General features: G+C 49.3%; 1 protein-coding gene across 5 annotated transcripts in view; it reads left to right on the top strand.

The window, feature by feature from the left end:
* Nucleotides 1-19,251, top strand: part of LOC134337730 (zinc finger protein 362-like) — a 70,679-nt gene that overhangs the window by 31,139 nt on the left and 20,289 nt on the right. Inside the window, exons 1-4 of one of the 5 annotated variants that reach the window (XM_063032947.1) lie at nt 3,815-4,095; nt 6,114-6,181; nt 8,087-8,339; nt 16,479-16,788. In XM_063032947.1, coding sequence (XP_062889017.1) covers nt 6,119-6,181; nt 8,087-8,339; nt 16,479-16,788 — 626 coding nt within the window. In that variant the 5' untranslated portion in view covers nt 3,815-4,095; nt 6,114-6,118. Of the gene's footprint in view, nt 1-3,814; nt 4,096-6,113; nt 6,182-8,086; nt 8,340-16,478; nt 16,789-19,251 lie in introns of those variants that run through there. The other 4 variants (XM_063032950.1, XM_063032948.1, XM_063032949.1 and 1 more) reach the window with 4 other exon arrangements.

Genomic DNA, 19,251 nt, shown 5'->3' with positions numbered 1-19,251 from the left:
TTACATCCTCTTTTGTGATGTGTACATCAGCATCCTCCTGCATTAATCGAGGCTCATCAGTGAAGGCAGCAGAGAGCTGATCTTACCGCCGAGACTCTCAGTGTTCGGCTCTTGATCCCGCTGCAGCGGTGGCAGGGAGACTGGTGGAAGGGGAGTGAGAAGGGACCGTGTGGGAAGAAGAAAGGAAAGAGAAATGTAGAGAATGTAGTTCTGAGACAAGAGCACGGGGGAGAAATGTTGCCAGTGGGGTGGATGAAAATCTCTGTCTGCTTTGCACCATCTATTGTCTCTCTTTACCTCTGTCTACCTCCCTCTCTACCTCTCTACCCCTACACCTACCCCTCCCCTCCCCTAAACCCTCACTCTACCACCACCTCCTACCCCCTCCCCTCTCACTCTACCCCCTCCCCCCTCGCTCTACCCCCTCCCTCTACCACCTCCCCCTCGCTCTACCACCTCCCCCTCCCTCTACCCCCTATCCCCCCGCTCTACCCCCTCCCCCTCCCTCTACCCCCTTCCCCTTCCCTCTACCCCCTTCCCCTTCCCTCTACCACCTACCCCTTCTCTCTACCCCCTACCCCCTCCCTCTACCCCCTACCCCCTCCCTCTACCACCTCCCTCCTCCCTCTACCACCTCCCCCCTCACTCTACCCCCTCCCCCTCCCTCTACCACCTCCCCCTCGCTCTAACCCCTCCCTCTCCCTCTCCCCCTCCCCCTCCCTCTACCCCCTTCCCCTTCCCTCTACCCCCTTCCCCTTCCCTCTACCACCTACCCCTTCCCTCTACCACCTCCCTCCTCCCTCTACCACCTCCCCCCTCACTCTACCCCCTCCCCCTCGCTCTACCACGTCCCCCCTCGCTCTACCACTCCCCCCGTGCTCTACCATCTACCTCCTCCTTCCTCCCTCTACCCCCTCCCCCCTCGCTCTACCCCCTCCCCCCTCGCTCTACCCCCCTCCCCCTCGCTCTACCCCCTCCCCCTCGCTCTACCACTTCCCCCTTCCTCTACCACCTCCCCCCTCCTCTACCCCTACCCCCTCGCTCTACCACCTCCCCCCTCCCCCCTCGCTCTACCACCTCCCCCCTCGCTCTACTACCTCCCCCTCCCTCTACCACCTCCCCCCTTGCTCTACCCCCCTCCCTTCCCCCTACCCCCTCGCTCTACCCCCTACCTCCTCGCTCTACCCCCTCCCTCTACCATCTAACCCCCTCCCTCTACCACCTAACCCTTTCCTCTACCACCTACCCTCCTCACTCTAACAACTCAGCCCCCCCTCTAACACATTCCTCGTCTAAAACCTCCCCCTCTCTGACCCCACCCCCTCTGGCCCCTCCCCCCTCTCTACCCACACCCCCTCTCTCTACACACACCCACCCCTCTTCTTCTCCCCTCCCCTCTCTTCTTACCCCCTCCCCCTCCCCTCTGCATGCTGCCTGAGCAGAGCATCTCCATCTGTTCTGGTGCGTTGTTGCATGGGTCCAGTTGGACTTTGCGTCTATAATGAACCATCAGCCCTGGCAGTTGTTCCTGAGCACAGCACTGTTGAGCCCTGCTGGCACTGCAGGGTGCCCATACCGACTCTGCGGTAGTCTCTCGCTGTTCAGTCAAACCCAGTTTGCAGCATTGTGTGGAGCCAGACTGAAACACAGTCCTGCAAATTCTCCTTGTAGCTGACAGACAATCATGAAATGAGCTTTGTGCAGGCCATGACCTAGACCATGAACACGTGCTCAATTGAGACTTGAACTGTGTGTTAGATAGCCCAGGTGTTATACAGGTTTTATCCAGGGTCTGGTGTGTTCCAGTACAGTAGCTCATTACATTGCCCTGGAAAGCATCATGATGGTGAAACTGTTCTGGCTGCTCCAGGGAGCCAGCCTCAATCCTGACTCTGTGGAGTTTGCATGTTCGCCCTGTGATGGCGTGGGTTTCCCAGCAGACCCCAAAGAGACGCTGGTAGTATAACTGGAGTGATAAGCAAGATGCTGAAAGAACTCAGCGGGTCAGGCAGCATCTGTGGGGGAACGGACAGTCGACGTTTTGGGTCGGACGTCTTGCGTTTTTTATTGAGATGGATTAGGCCCTCCAGCCCTTTGAGCCGTGCCACCCAGCAACATGCGATTTAACCCTAACCCAATTTACAATGCCCAATTAACCTACCAATTGGTACGTCTTTGGACTGTGGGAGGAAACCGGAGCACCCGGAAGGAGGCCCACGCGTAGGGCGGAAGCAAACTCTTTACGGGCAGTGGCGGGATTTGAACCTGTCACTGGTGCTAACCACTACACTACCGTGCCACATTTTGCTCCAGATTCCAGCACCTGCATCTGCAGGAGGTGGATAATTACCTACAATCCACGATACCTTCATGTCGTACGTGGTAGAAGGGCTAAGAGGGAATTGATGTAAGGTGAAAGGCTTTGGGGAAGTGCAGAGAGAGGATGGGACATCTGGGATTGCTCTTAGGAGCTAACAGGGACTCGATGGGCTGAACAGTCTCCTGTGTCGTCAATGGGTAGGTAAGTAATTGCGGCTATGTTGGAGGACTGTTGCTGAACAACAGCAGTTCCTGGCCATTGTTCAGTACTTAGAGTAAGGAGGGATCATGTGACAGTAGAATTGTCACTTGCTTTCAGTCAACTGCAAGAAATAGAGAGTGGTGTTTAATGTCTCTAAAATTGTATTCTGTCTGGGAAAAGTTGCATTGATATTCCTGTGGAGAACTTGTCTTTTTCCATGTGTGTATTCTTTCAGTGCTGACAGCCCACTATTGCGGCAAGATTACATATTATTAAACACAACTATCTTGACACGAGCGAGGAGACGCAGTAAAGCTGTAATGGTACTTTTCGAATATAGATTTGTCCAGAACAGAAACAGGCCCTTTGACCCACTGTTTCCACGATGACCGTCAGTTACTTATCAACACCAATCCCATTTACCAGCACTTCATCCGTTGACTGCTATGCCTTGGCAATTCAAGTGCTCGTCTCGATACCCATTGTATATTGTGAGAGAGCCTGCTTCTACCACCCACTCAGTGTCTTCTAGATTGTAACTATGCTCTGAATGGAAAAAATTCTTCCTCAAATTCCCTATAAACCTATTCCTCCCTCCCCTAAATATATGTCCTTCAGGATTAAATTCTGCTTGTCATTTTGTAGCCCTGTTTCACCAGCTGAACTGTAACCTGTGGCTATCCTGTTCTCTGTCGACAACACCGTTGTTTATGAATAGCCGTTTATCCAGTCGGTTAGCCCGTCAGACGTATGAGCAGAATTAGGCCATCTGGCCGATCGAGTTTCCTCTGCCATTCAATCATGGCTGGTCCTTTTTTCTATCTCCTCCTCAACCCCAGTTCCTAGCTTTCTCCTCGTAACCTTTGATGCCGTGTCCAATCAAGAACCTATCAATCTCTGCCTTAAATACACCCAACGACCTGGCCTCCACAGCTGCGTATGGCAACAAATTCCACAAATTCGCCACCCTTTGGCTAAGGAAATTTCTCTGCATCTCTGTTTTGAAAGGGCGCCCCTCTATCCTGAGGCTATGCCCTTTTGTCCTAGACTCTCCCACCATGGGAAATATCCTTTCCACATCTACTCTGTCTAGGCCTTTCAACATCTGAAAGGTTTCAATGAGATCCCCTCCCCCCCCCATCCGTCTGAATTCCAGCGAGTACAGACCCAGAGCCATCAAACGTTCCTCGTATGATAACCCTTTCATTCCTGGAATGATAAGATTGCACAAGATCAAGATCAGTCCATCTGCTGGCTGGCCTCGATCTCTATTTGCATATTCTTGATTAATAATTACCTCGCTTCTGTTGACTTCTGTTTTCGGAATACCAAATAACCCAGGAGAAAGAGTTCAGATTTGTGTAAAGCAAAAGGCTGGTTGAAGTCAGAGCTAAATGACTTGGCTTGACCGAGATTTTCCTTCATGTAATTCTGAAGTGCGTGCTGCTGGTTTATTGCATTTCCATAGAGTTTGCATTGTTTGTTGTCACTGCACGAGTTCCTGCCGTTTCCTTTCAAATCCCAAAAAATGTGCTGATAGGCAAATGGGCTGCTATGGTTTGCCTCTTTGTGAGGTAAGTGTCAACAGAGTTCAAGGGGAGTTGATGGGTGTGTGAGAGAGAATGTCCTCCAGGAAAATAAGGAGGCAGGGAATAGGTCTCCTGAGCTGAATATGGCCTCACCCTGGTTTAGAATAAATAAGTAAGCGAGCTTGCAGGAGTTCTCGCAAGACTGTCCAGATTTCCAGGTGTTTTAGCAACCATCAGAAAACCTGACCCCAACTTTTAGTAGAATTTTTGTTTCCACTGGCATCTTTTCTCTTATAGCGTAATATTCCTCCAAATGATGCCAACAATAAGCAAATGCCCAAAATCTGTCAGCTTTGCTGGTCTGAAACATGGCAGATCTTCTACTCCAATAAAGCCACCAGCTTCTACTAACCCCTTCCTCCCCAAGCCGACAGTTAGTCAACAAGGGTCTCGGCCCGAAACATCAACTGTTTATTAATTTCCATAGATGCTGCCTGACCTGCTGAGTTCCTCCAGCATTTTGTGTGTGTTGAGTTGGTCAACATTGCTTACCCCTTATGGGATCCATAAACACACCCTCATTCTCCTGACAGGAAATAGGTCATCTTTTTGTATTTAATTACCATTCAAATTTGCGGAATAAAACTCAAATTGCAGCCTGCAAATCATTGACGTTCTGACCAAGCAGAACCAATAATTTTGAAGTGCTTTTCCAAGTGAAGACTTGAGGGATAAGGTCAAGGCCCCTGGTCCAAGACAACACTCTTTCATTTATTGGCTCAATGTTGACAAATGGGTCAAACCATAGAAATAGAGGACGGAGAGAGATAGCTATCAAGTAGGACATGAAGATGCCATCAAAACTCTAGGCTGTTAGAAGAAAGTAAAGTGAGAAAATTGCACAGGATGGACACACCCAGAGTAGAAGGTCAACCAAAGAAATCAGTTTGATGTGGCAATATAGTGACTTTTGTGAAAGTTTTATCTTACTTCAGATGTAGGGGAAGGGCAATGTTGGGACACCGCATCACTGGCTCAGAGTGAGATGGATGGGGTGAAGTAATAATTTTAATATTTTTTTAACAGAACCGAAAGGGGCGAATGATTACGAAATGGGGGTTGTTAAGAGTTCAGAGGAGAGTACGGTGGAAGTAGAAGTAAAATAAAGAGAGGAGATTAGCACAGCTGATAGAGCCAGTGCCAGTGATCCAGGTTCAGTCCCGTCCACTGGTGCTGCCTGCGTGGAGTTTGCATGTCCTCCCTGTGACTGCATGCTCCGCTTTCCAGTCACATCTAAGAGACGCGAGTTGGTAGAGTAATTGGCCGCTGCAAATCGTCCCCATTGCGTAGGCGAGTGGCAGAATCTGGGGAGGGTGCAGGGGAATGTGGGGAGAAAAAATGCTTGTAGGATTAATGTAAATGGGTGCTTGATGGTCAGCACCAACATGTTGGGCCGAAGGCCCTGCATCCCTGATGGATGACTATAACTGCTGCCAGTGACGACAATGGGGCACGTTTGGACAGCAGAGAGCACCAGTTCTAAGCAGCTGACCAGCTTCCTCCTGTTACAGGGACAGGCTCAATAGTCTTCGTTCTGTTCCTGGTAAGATTTAGAAGTGTCTTCCCAGAGGCAGCGTACAGCACAGCAGTCGTCCCTTTGGCCTATCTTGTCCATGCTGACCAAGTGACACAGCCAAGCCTGGCCTACTGGCCCGTGTGTGTGGCCCACATTCCTCTAAACCTTCCTCCCAATTGATGCACTTAACAAAATTTAAAAGACACGTGGATATTTTACTTGCCTGAACCACTTTCCTGGCAGCTTGTCCCATATATGGACCGCCCTCTTGCATGAAGAAGTTGCCTCTCAGGTTGTTTTTAAATTCCCCCCCCCCGCCCCACCTTAAAGCTATGCTCCCAGTTTTTGGGCTGCCCTTCCTTGGGAAAGGGACACGGGAGCAGGGATTCTATTTATGGACAGAGTTGGCTTTTTAGGAGTTTGGGGGCAGTGGGGTTTGCTTGCCACAGAATGACTGGAACCTGACGTGTTTGTTTCTCTTGCACAGTTGCCATGGCAGAGCCGCGATTCAACAACCCGTACTTTTGGCCACCGCCACCCACCATGACGAGCCAGGTAGGGCAGGAGGAACTTTCATCACGCCACTCACTCGAGTGTATTTCAGGTTCAAGGTGTTTGCCTCTGGGGGGAGGGGGCGGGGGGGAATGAGACCCCACTGTTATAGGACTCTTGAACTGACCTCTTCCTTCCAGTTTTCCCTTCTGCTGATTCTGTCTGCTCTACCCCTCCACTGATTCTGTCCACTCTCCCCCCCCCCCCCCCGCCTTGGGAAAGCAGCGAACGTAACCAAGGACCTCTCCTACCCGGACTCATTCTCTCTTCTCCTTCCATCGGGCAGAAGACGAACCCTCACAACACGCACCACCAGGCTCAGGGACTGCTTCTGTCCTGCTGTTATGAGACTCTTTTAACAGACCTCAGGAATCTTTATTGCCCTCTTGTACAATAAAGATGATCTCTCGCTCCCTCAGTCTATCTCACCGTCGTCCTTTGTGCTTTATTCTGACTGACTACACTGCACTTTTCCTGTGACTGAAACACTTTATTTTTACTACCTCAGTGTACTTGTGTGTGAAGTGGTCTGTCTGGATGATAGGAAAACGAAAGCTTTTCATTGTATCTTGATACAGGTGGCATAAATAAATCAATTAGCCGAGTGCCCTGTACACCCCCCCGCCCAAGTATGTTGGTCCCTTGGTTCTTTATGTTGTTCCCACCACCAGGCCCCGGATAAAGATGGGGTGGGAGGATTGTATGCCTGTGTGGACTGGACATTGCCCCTTCACCCTGGCTGCTTTTGGGGGCCATGTACGTGCTATGCTTCACCATTAGGGGCTCGGTCCAGGTCCCAGGAAGCTCGGTTGACAGCCGCACCATGTCACCTCGGATTAGGTGGCCATTTCTCCTTCGAGGCTCAAGAGATTGCAGAGAGTAGGCTGCCATGGTCACTCTGCCCAGGCTGGGACTAGCGTGCCTGTGATTGGTAGCCATCGAGGGAAATTTAGTCTGAATCCATCCAGCTTTAGAGTTGCAGGTATTGCGAGATTGCCCACTTGAAATGGGGGATGCGATCCACAGGGTAGCAATTACAGGTTTAGAATTCACACAAACAGACCAGTTAATCCTGGCCCTGCTCATGCTCAGGGAAGCGTATTTCTATTGTCCCTAAAGGGGCTCCGCGTCAGCCCATGCCTTCTCTGACCCTGTGTGGGCTGGTGTGTGCCCCTTGCCGAGGCAAGAGGAGTCCTTGCAACACTTGGCCCCTGCTGCGGTCAGGCCTGCAGTCGTTCTGAAGTCACCAAAACACAGGATGCAAACACACAGCCCAGAAGCAAAGGCTTTGCATCTCTGCAACGGCTCTTGCGTAGGAGGCCAGCCGGAAGAAAGGCAGCTGAAGCTCCCCCATGTGGTTGGTTGGGGAATAAGACGAGGTAGTCAGTCACAGAGGCTCCCAATCTGCCTGTGCTGATGTGACTGTTTCTCGTTGGGGCTCAGTTGTGTGTAGCTTCTAGGGTCTGAGTGGGCTGTACTTGCTCCTAATCCTGGCCTGCACTTCTCCTCCACTGTAGGCCGAGGATTGGAGTTAGCTGGACCCGGAATTGTCCAGCAGGGACAGGATTGTGTTCGGCTGTGGTTAACTCCCACCGTTAAATATCTTGGGGGAGGGGTCATTACCAATCTGAAATCATGTGCCCCCCCTGAGTGGAGGCCTGAAGGGAGATGAACATTCTAGAAAGGAGAAGCAAAAGATGTGGATATTGAAGGGAGTGGTTACTTGTAGTAGGACAGTGGGTATGGTAGCTATCCCATTTTCACACAGGCCAGTTAGCTGGGGAACTCTGTGCTGGGACACCCCAATGTCTCTGCTCTCATGTGCCCCACTTCCCTCAGTAAACCTGTCTCGCATTCTTGGTGTTGCAATGTCTCAATTTCTCTGATGTCTTTGCCCCCTCCCTCCAGCTCGATAACCTGATGCTGATAAACAAGATCAAGGAGCAGCTCATGGCGGAGAAGATCCGCCCGCCACACGTGCCCCCTTCGTCCGTGCAGTCCCAGCAGCCCTTGCTGCTGCCGTCGACCTCGCAGAGCGGCCAGTCGCCTCTGTCCATCCTCAAACCGCAGCAGCTGTCTGAGGTCCACGCCCAGACCCCGCAGCCAGACGTGGCTCTCCACGCTCGGCCCGCCACTAGCTCTGTAACAGGTACTCCAAACTGTAAGGACGCACTTTTTTCTCACACACTTGTTTGAATGTTGGCTTTTACCTGACCTGTTTTTCCCTTGGAGCATGATGTACTGTGCTGGTTCATGTGCTAAGAGTGGGGTCTACCTGCCTTTGGTTACGGTCTCCGGCCAGTGGAGGCTGGCGTTTAATTACAGGAGCAGGAGTTGGAAAGGGAGGTTAAAACAAAAGGGGACTGTTGTAGCACTTTACAATAAGGAACAACCTTCTTAGATTGTAAATTGTCTCTTACATTTGCAAGTTGTTAGAAAGGTTAAATCCAATTATGATGAAATTATTGCAGACTATGAGGTTTAAAACATGGCCCTTAAGGTATCAAAGTTCAAAATTAAAAGTAAATTTTATTATCGAAGTATGTATATGTCACCATATACAACCCTGAGATTCATTTTCTTGTGGGCATACTCAACAAATCTGTAGAATAGTAACTATAATAGACTCGGTGAAAGACTGCACTCAACGTGCAAAAGACACCAAATTGGAAATACAAAAGAAAAATTATAATAGTAAATAAACAATAAATATAGAGAACTTGAGATGAAGAGCCCTTGAAAGTGAGTCCATAGGCTGTGGGAGCAGTTCAGTGATGGGGCGAGTGGGTCTGATGGTTGAGGGGTAATAACTGGTGTCGGACTGGGCCATTCCCACTACTTTTTGTCGGACCTTTCGTTCAAGGGCATCGGTACTTCAGACCAGGCTGTGAGGCAGCCGGTGTTATGTGTTGAAAAGTAATCGGCAGCAGAATTTCTGTTTGTTGGAAAGCTGGTGCACGAGCTGGAATAAACAGCCCCGTAGAACAGATTCTGCTCCTGTGTCTTATGGCTTGACAGAGAGGGGCTGACATGAGAAAGAAAATGTGCTGGGTCTGCATCTGTGTCCCACAGCCGGATAGATTCCTGGAAAGTCATGAGGTAATGAAACTGCCAATTGAAGGTGTGTGGTCAACACCCAGGGTTCAAAAGCAGGAACACAGGGATGGGTAACAAAAAGAGACGTGACTGGACATACTTAGATTAGATTATGAGGACACTCAGTCCTCGTTTATTGTCATTTAGAAATGCATGCATTAAGAAATGATACAATGTTCCTCGAGAGTGATATCACAGAAAAACAGGACAAACCAAAGACTAACACTGACAGAACTACATAATTATAATATATAGTTACAGCAGTGCAAAGCAATACCATAATTTGATAAAGAGCAGACCATGGGCACGGTAAAAAGAGATTCAAAGTGTCGATCGACTCCCAATAGTCCCCGATAGCAGGCGGCAGAAGGGAGAAACTCCCTGTCATAAACCTCCAGACACCGACAACTGCCGATGCATTGGAAGTACCCGACAACAGCCCACACTGAGTCCGTCCATCCGAAAACTTCGAGCCTCCGACCAGCTCCTCCGATACAGCCTCCCGAGCGCCATCCTCTGCCGAGCGCCTTCGACCTCACCCCGGCCGCAGAAACAAGCAAAGCCGAGGATTCGGGGCCTTCTCCTCCGGAGATTCCGGTTACCACACAGTAGCAGTGGCAGCGAAGCGGGCATTTCAGAAGTTTCTCCAGAAGTTCCTCCGTACTCTCACGTCTGTCTCCATCAAATCAGAATTGTGCACGGTACCCTACTTGACACATAACGGATATCTTTCACCGGAGTGTTGTCTTTGAGGAGCGAAACCTGAAGTTTAATGTTTCAGGTTTATGCTTGAAACATGGTCATTCCTCTTTGACTTATTGACAGACATTCTGCAGTAACTTAATAATTTGTATCACATTTGTAAGCTTTGCTGGCCCGGCAGCTGCTCCATTCCTCCCACCCGAATCCTGACAGGGAGTGTCAGCATTCTGTTTGTTCCCAGATCCTGACGACCATCGGAGTATTAGCAGGGAAAGCGATCGGAAATGGGAACACTGGCTCAGGGTGTAGAGAGGCAACTCGGCGGAGAAAGTCAGTCAGCTTTGGGCCCGTTTTTAATGTGTGTCATCCATTTGTCCTGATATCAGTCCCTCATCTTGTTTCTCTGCCTGTGATTGTGTTACTAAGCCTTTGATTCTTGAAGAACAGAAATAGTATCAAAAGGTGGGAAACTTGCAACCTTCGTCGTTAACTCGGATTCAATGAGGAGTACATAACAATGGAATTAATGGAGCCTACAAGATTTAAAACTTGAAAGATAATCGCCCGCTGTTTTTGTTTGTGGGAGAGCTGATTGCTGACTGTTCTAGTCAGGCTCCTGGTAACTGTACCTCGGTAACCCCTCGATCACCCCTCGATCTCCCAGCTGACACACGCGCTGATTTTTGGGGTTCATGACTTCAGTTGTGTCCCAAGGAGGGGGAGGTGGAGTGCAGGAGCAAGAAGCCCATTGTGCTCATGAATCCCACCCTCTGGGGGTACTGGGCTCTCTGTGACTTGCCAGTTCTCCCACATTTGTAGCGCCTGGGTGTGGGGAGTTAAGTGGACGAAGGATAGAAGCATAACCTGTTCTCCTCTCTGAGGCCCACGAGTTCATTAATCAAGGTGTTGAGAGCAGAGGGTGGTGGAGTGTAAGGTTTCTTGGGTAGGTAAGAACTTGGATATGGTTGCAGACAAATCAGCTGCCATTTTATTAAATGGTAGAATAAATAGAGAGTTCAAGTGGCCCACTTTCATTCCTAGTCCTTTTGTTTTTAAATGTTGATTTTCTGTGGAACTGGGCCTGTTCCAGTATATAGGAAGGGAAGCCCTTATGAAAACCCTTGTCCTTATCGAGGACTTTCTTTCTCCCTGTGGATGCTGGGATAGCTCTGCCGCCATAGCTGCCTGACTTTCCAATTGACGAAATGAGGTTAGAGCCCTTTGGGGTCACCAGGGTGCATGAGGAAAGCAAGTTTGTGGCTCTGGTTGGGATTTAAGTAGCCTGCTCCTGAGATTCGGATGTTTTGATTTTTTTCTAGTATTGCCAGAGCCGTTCTTGTTTGGCAGAGATCATTGGGGTGAGTAGTGTAGCTGCAGTGCCACAGCTTCAGCACCAGGCGGCGCTGTTGATGAAAATACGATTCAAAGCACATTTATTGTCAAAGAATCTGGGAAGTATAGGCTTTGAGCGGGTCAGTCAAGAATGAGAATGTTTCAGATGTGGCCCCTTCGTTCTTGAGCATACCTGAAATTCTGTGTTGCATGACATCAGCCACCATGTAATGGTCCAGAGCACCTTGCTCAGTTCATTAGGTTCTTCCAGATGCACACTGTCCCCGGCCATTCTGCAGCCACCAGCTCTGACACAGCAGGAGATGTAACCTGGCCGACCCAAGTGTGGTGGATCAACGTTTAGTCCCAGTCTGAGAGCACAAAGGCCGTCAGCTACCCAGTGAGCCAGTTATAAAGGGCTGCGTGCAAACAGTGAGTTGGTACGAGAGGTTTTGAGAACAGGTGCAGGTATCCGTTTCTGTGATCGCACCAGCTCAAGGTATTGGTGAGATCATGCATAGTGTGCAGTTTTTCTCCCCCCATCTAAGAAAATATCCACTTGCCTCAGAAGGAGTGCGGCAAATTGTCACCGGACAGATTCCTGGACTGGTGGGACTGTTGCAGGAGGAGAGATTTGACGGATGAAGCTTAAATTTACTGAAGTTTAGAAGGACGAAAGAAACCTCATTGAAGTAAGCAAAATCCAGACTGGAGTTTAGAAAGAATGAGAGAAATCTCATTGAAATGAACAAAATCCTGACTGGCCCAACAGGGAGACAGTTTCCCGTGGCTGGGCTTAGAGAAACACAGATCACTGTTTTGCAACTCAGTAAGGGTTTTGGGGCTTCTGTAACACAGGGAGCTGTGGAGCCCACATTGCTGAATCTATTTGAACAATATATATGGAAACAAAAAGCAACAAAGGGTTTAGCGGAGAGCAGGAATATACACTGAAGTAGAGCCATAATTGAGTTGAATAGTAGAACAGAAGCAAGGGCTGAATGGCCACTCCTCCTATTTTTGGATGTTTCTATTATTTCTGGTAGCTGTGAACTTTTGCTAGATCTGTGTCGGAATAATACTGTGACTTCTGAGAGGGTTCTTCAGCATGGCGCTCAGGAAGAGATGATGAGGAGGTGCACTCAAACCGATAATACATTATACCCATTCCCAGATGCCAGGTGATGTCGGCAGAGCTCCACCTGTTCCCAGATGACAGCTCCCGATGTCCAACCGGGTATCCACCCCACCAGGACTGCGAAGATAACCTGCTTAGTCTGCTACACGAACGTAACCTGGTCATAGAGTAAAACAACTTGTAAGCAGGCCAAGCTAGCCCCATCTGCCTGTATATGGACCATTATCCTTCTAAACCTTTTCCGTCCACATATGTGGCCAAGTATATTTAAATTTGTTGTTCTTGCACTTGCTCCAACCAATTCCTTCTGCAGCTCATTCCAGATATGTACCAACCTCTACATGAAGTTACCACTGGGTCCCTTTCATATCTTGCCTCTCTCACCTCAAAACAATGGCCTCTTATTTTTGATCCCTTTCCCAAGGAAAATAAAAGACCGCCTTCCAGGGATTTTGTGAATTTATACACCTCACACTACTACTACCAGGCAAGACCTTACAGTGTGAGGTCCTCCCACAGTTTTCTGTGCTTCAGGAAATAACGTGCACTTTGGCACAACCTTTTGCTGAACCTCAGACCTTTGAGTCTTGATGCTTTCTGTGATAAACCTCCATCATTATCTGTACTTCCTCTGAAGTATCAAATACCAGTTCTCAGTGAGTTCAGCAGAGCATTTATCGCGTGCTGTTGATCTGAAATTTCACCGCCCTCTTGTTATTGCAGAGGTCTGGTTTGAATCAGGGTAAGGAAGGGACATGCCATAGTGCCTGCAGTTTGACCCCGGGGGTCCTCCTGTTGGGCAGCAACAGGCAATGCTGTGTTTAATACTCGCCACAAGGTGGCAGTCAAGTGCGCCTCTGCTCGGTCAGAGCTGTGTAATCGCAAACACCACACACGGTGGTTAAACATCAAGATTCAGAAAGATCTGCTCAGTGCAACAGTCTCTACCAGCCCCACTCACTACACAATCATCGGTTAGTGTTAAATTTTGCTGGGGTATTGACCACTCTCCAACACCTCATCCCATTAGCAAACACAGGCCACTGTACCTGTTACAGATCTCTCAAAGTCAGGAGGTCTTCCCTCCTTGGTGCCTCGACCCCATATTGCTCACTTCTATCCCTTACCCATGAACCATAAACAGAGCTGCCTTGTTAGGCTCATTGTTTCTGCCTGCTGTTATACCCCCAGACTTCATTCTGTCTTCCCTTCCCATTGATACCTGAGGCATCTCTCCCACCTTCCGCTTCCCTGCCAACCAACTCATTGTGATCATGTATGTCTGGTCTCTACGCTACTCGCCTCCATCCTCAGTGAACTCTCCAATACGTTGACCATTCCCGCCGCTGCCTGTAAGGAACTTGTACGTTCTCCCGTGACTGCGTGGGATTCCTCCCGCAGTTCAAAGACGCGGTTGGTAGGTTAATTGATCATTGTAGGTTGTCCCGTGGCTAGGCTAGGGTTAAATCGGGGGATTGTTGGGCGGTGAGGCTCGAAGTGCCTACTCCACGATGTACTTCAATAAATAAATAAAATGTAATCAAATACATCGGGAAAAGTTACGATAATGAAGTGTATTCAGTTTATTTTTGAAACGTCACCGATGATGATCCCTCCTCACTAATCCAGATTTCGTATCGCTGCTGACCCAGTTCCAGTTCTGGGATCCCAATGCTTGTGTGCTTGGTAACGGTGGCAAGAACAACCTGCATTTAAATAGTGCCTTTTTGGTGCTTCACTGGAGCTTAGAGAAACAAAGGGGCCCCTCGTGCTTGGCAAAAGAGACAACTTCTGAGGAATGTTGTGAAGTTGGAGAGGTGGAGGCTTCTAGAGGGAATTCCAGAGCACAGGCACAAGATGACAGATACGTGGGATGAAGGAATTCAGGATTGTTGGAGGAAAGGCGAAACCCAATTCCTTCAGAAGTCAAGCATAATTTGCATTGGTTTAGAATCCTTCCTTGGTGTGGGAGACAAGGTTGTCAGGTCAATGCTAGAATGCCACCTGCAGATTGACATTGAATATTGATTTCAACGTTTAGGAGAAGTTTGGATAATTACATGAATGGTAGGTGTATGGAGGGCTATGGTCCCAGTGCAGGTTGATGGAAGTAGGTGATTTAAATGGTTTGGCATGGACTAGATGGGCTGAATAGCCTGTTTCTGTGCTGTACTTCTCTCTGAATTCTATTGAAGTGCAAAGGTGGCTGATGGAATGATCACGTGAGGGTAAACAAGAGCTCGCTGATCTGGTGATTAAAATCTTCACTGTGCACCATTGTTTGGTGCAGGTTACCTGTGTTTGCTGTACCCACAGCCACCGCCAAACATCTGTTTCAAACAGTAAACCTCACTGGCTGAATTTCAGAACTGATTTGACGTTTTGTGACCTGACTGAGCTGCACATTGCTGCAGTAGTTACCTCCCAGTTGCAGAGGCTCTGGTTCAATTCTGTCTTCAGGTGATGCCTGTGTGGGGTTTGCATGGTCCTTCAGAGAGCACATTGCTTTTTAAAAATTATTATTATTCATTTGGGATGTGGGCTTTGCAGGCTGAGCCAGCATTTAAAAGCCCGTCCGTAAATGTCCTTGAAGGTGCTGGTCATCTGATGCCTTGAACCACTGCCGTCCTTGAGGCGTGGACCCCTCCTTCACCCTGTCTGCTATGTTGGGATTTCAGAATATGTTTATCTGTGAGCAGAATTCCAGCGCTTTTCTGCTGAAGCTTCCTCCCAGGGTTCTAGGTCCGTGTAAACTATAACTTGCGTATGAAGGAGTTGGTTTGTGTTCCCCTAACGCTGCTGGCATCTCCGGCACCAGTAACTTCTGTCTCCTGGTGCTAGTTGGTGGGTTAATCAGTGCTAGACATTGGCTGCAGTGTGGGTGGAGGGTGGTGGAGTCTGGGAACAGGTTGATGAGCACCAGATTACCAGGGAACAAGTGGGGAACTGGGATTGCTCCGAGAGCCAGTGTGGTGGGTCAGGTGACCGCCTTCGCCGTTGCGAGAGAAATGCCAGTCTGATTGACTTTGGCCTTGAATAAGTGGCTGACCGGATTAAGGTGAACAACAGCAGCGAATCATGGACTGTGAGTCTGCGACGCGCATGTGCAGTCAAGAAAATGGGAGAAGTTGGTCACTGGACTTCAGAATGTACCACTGGGCTCTGCCTTCCATCTTTCCCACTGTAGAAAGTGCTTTGTGAACATTAACGGCATACGTGACAGAGCTGTGACAAGGTGTTGCACACGGTGTAACCAATTACCACTCCACATGCACACTTCGAATGTCGGAGTAGCACTGGGTCAACCTGTCCTTCAGCTGCCCGCCTGCCTTTCGGTAGGAGCGTGGCTGATCGATGCTGGCCTCAACACCTCCTCCATAACACGGCTCCCCACAACCCTCAACCCCTTTGCTTTCAAAATATTTATCCATCCCGACGTTAGATATCTCCAATGATGTGGCCTCCGCCATCCTCGGGACCTGGAATGCTGCATAAGCAGAAGTTGCCGGAATATTCAGCAGATGAAGCAGCATCCGTGGATGGGGAACCAGGGTTAGAATCCGAAAAGGGAGAAATCAGATAGGTTTTAAGCAAGCAGAGGGAGGACAGAGGGAGCGGTGACCAACAATGTCCAGAGAACAGTTGTCTTGGGAATGATCTACTTAACAGATGAACGAGGGTAGAGGCAGGATTTTGTGGGAAGGAGTTGAAGTTTTCTCACTGGGTGGAGGTGGAGTTTGCAGACTCGGTGTCTCGTCACAGGAGCAGACTTTAGATTAGAGAATACTGGAGACCCTTCAGATTTCTAACATCTGCAGATGGATTCATCAGGAATGGAGGGAAGAGGGCAGAAGGTAAAGTGAGACCAGGTGAGTGAGAGAGGGGAGATGATGTAAGAAACTATTCATTGACAGGCGGAAGAGGCAGAGGGCTGAAGAAGAACAGGAACTCTGATAGGAGAGGAAATGTTCGTGTGTGGGAAGCTCGGAGTTGGATTTCCTAAATTTCCGCGGCGTTTTGTTTCCTCCCCAGGGCTCAGCTTGTCTTCACCCACCGTTACCTGCGACTCCATCAGCGTGACAACCCCCACCCTGGCGAGCCAGGGGCGCACCGAGGTCTCCTCCCCAAGCCTGATCTCGGGCCTGATCACCCACCACGGGATGGACCCCGCACACTCCAGCAAGAACGGCCTGGCCAACACCCTGAAGACTGAGCGAGGGAGGAAGAAGATAAAGGGGGAAAACTGCATTGGGCCGCCCGTCCTCGTGGTGCCGTATCCCATTCTGGCTTCGGGCAACGAGCCTTCTAAGGATGGGAAAACGTACAGGTTGGAAAATAAGCGGTAGAGTACCACTTGGAAAATAGCGCCACTCAAACGGGATCTCAGGAGCAGTGAGGGTGGGCTGCAGGTTACGCCACCACGTCAACACGCACAACATGCTGGAGGGACTCAGAAGGTCTGAAAGCATCTATGGAGGGTCCCCCTTCCTTCCCAGTGCTGATGAAGGGTCTTGGTATGAAACGTTTACCTTCTCTAGATGCTGACATCCTCCAGCGTTTTGTGTGCGTGTTGCGCAAGAGTTCCAGCATCTTCAGAACTCCTTGTGCCACACCAGCAGATAGCTGTCCAGGGTGCGGCTTCTGGGAAGAAAAGGGAGGACAGAAGTACAAGGTTTCGGCCTCCATGGGAGACGAATTTGGAATTGGGACCTCAAGCTTTTAAATCCTTCCAAAATGTCTCATGTTAAACAAGGGCTAGCTTCTTTTCCACGTCACAGTGTGATCACGGAGCCAAATGTAGAGCGAGGCCTGTCACACTTTGCTTCCTGGCATGTTTATGTCACAGGCTTCGCCAACTCAAAACGGGTGAAGGAGCCACTTGCCCGTGCTGCTCAAGAAAAGAATTCTCAGTTGCTCCATTCCTTACAGTTCCCATTTTCCAAGTAGTTACTGAATTCCTTTTTAGTGTTGCAGATCACATTTGTTACATAAATAATTTCCTCCACTGGTCCCCATGTCCCATTAAACTTTTGCATAGATCTGGGGTCTGAAACTATTGCCAGTCGGGGCAGCTTCGAGGGTTATGGGGGCTGTGGCAGGGTAACTGAAGTGACAGGCAGACAGTTGGTCAGGGCGCAGTCAGAATTTAGCAGCCTTAAATCAGCACCCTCTTCCAGAGTAGTTAATCTCCTAAAATTAAAACGTTAAGCTCCTGTTCTGGAGGTGTGGTCTAGAAGGCAGCCTCTCTATCCCGAGGTGATGTTCATTATTCTGGGCCAGTTGTCTCCGTTCAAGGCAGGGTTCCAGTTTAGGGGACGTTTCAGGATATCTTCCCAGCTTTATTCCAGTGTGAAGCACACCCTACTGGAGCAGCTCACCGTTGTTCTGGGAATGCCTCCCATCCCTGGAAGGAGGATTCCGCAGAGGATATTTCCATTCCACTCCAGAATTCATCCTCCGATAGTGATTCCTGCCAGAGGGGCTTCTACATGCCTAGAACAAAGCTTCGGACTGTGATTGACCTGTGGTTTGACCTGTGGCCTTCAGCTTCCGGGCATTTGGCCCCTCTCTCTGCACAGTGCCCCATTCTAACGAACTGCTCTACTGCAGAAAGCGATGGAGCTCAGTCTTGGAGCTGTACCTGGACAGAAGGAAGTCACAGGGTAACATTTAGGTGCTGGAACCTTGACTATTCTTATTCCCTGCAGAGTAAGACTAAACGAATTACTGGCTCCCAGGCTAGGGTCAGGCAGACAAACCAAAGGACAAATGTGGTCCCTTTTATCACATTCAGATTCATTTATCATACGTGCATCAAAGCGTACAGTGAAATGTGTCGCTTGCACTAACAACCCGCACACCCAAGAGTGCTGGGGGGGCAGCCCACAATTGTCGCCACACATCCCAACACCAACACGGCCTATTCATATTGTTCCACAGGACAACTCGAGGCAGCAAAAACAACAAAAAAAAAGACAAGACGACAACAGCAAAACAAACTCCAATTCCCACCCTTTCCACCCAATAAGACAGGGTCAGGACAGGCCGCCTCTGGGCCTCTGGTCCTTGTCTCAGGATTCTCAGACTCACAGATGATGGGCCTCCAACTTTGGAATTCATCCCAGCATGCCAACCTCGTGTTTGATCTTTGGGCATTGGCTTCCAGACTTGCCTGGACCTCCTACTCTGGTGACCCATCCCTCATGACCTTTTTGGCCCTCTACCTTAGTCTTCGTGCATTAACCCTAGGCATACGTCCCCAGAGCGCCCTTCATAAAGACTGCTGTGTTTGTGAAGGTAGTATCTAGTTTGGAGGCTGATTTGAGCTTGTCTCCTTTCTCTCCCTCAAAAACAACAGTATCGTTGACGTGTTGAGTTCTGCACCCTGGGCTAGGATTTTCTAATCAGCAACTTTTATGTGTGTTGCTTGAAATTCCAGTATCTGCAGATTTCCTCATGTTCGCGATTTTATAATCAGCTCGTGTTTGGACTCCGGAATGCTCTACAATGATCTCCACTGCCAGGAGATGGCAGCGTTGAGCTTCGTGCCTACTTGTTTGAGCAGGCCCAGAACGCAGGTGATGTAGAAAACACAGCAGCCAACTTAAGTTTAGCTCTTGCAGACAGCAATATATAACGACCATTCACTCTGGGTCTCTTCAGAGAGGATGGATAGAGGAATAAACAATGTTTGGGTCCCAAAAATAATCCTTCTATTCTTCTTTATAAGAGTACCATGAGTTCTTTAACACTCCCCCCAGGAGAGTGGATGTAGGGTCATTAGGGGTTCTCACCAGAGCTGTAG

Source organism: Mobula hypostoma, chromosome 25 (genome assembly GCF_963921235.1).
Source record: "Mobula hypostoma chromosome 25, sMobHyp1.1, whole genome shotgun sequence".
NCBI classification, from domain to species: Eukaryota; Metazoa; Chordata; class Chondrichthyes; order Myliobatiformes; family Myliobatidae; genus Mobula; species Mobula hypostoma.
Note: the sequence above shows the minus strand (reverse complement) of the source record. Positions and strands in the feature narration are given on the sequence as shown.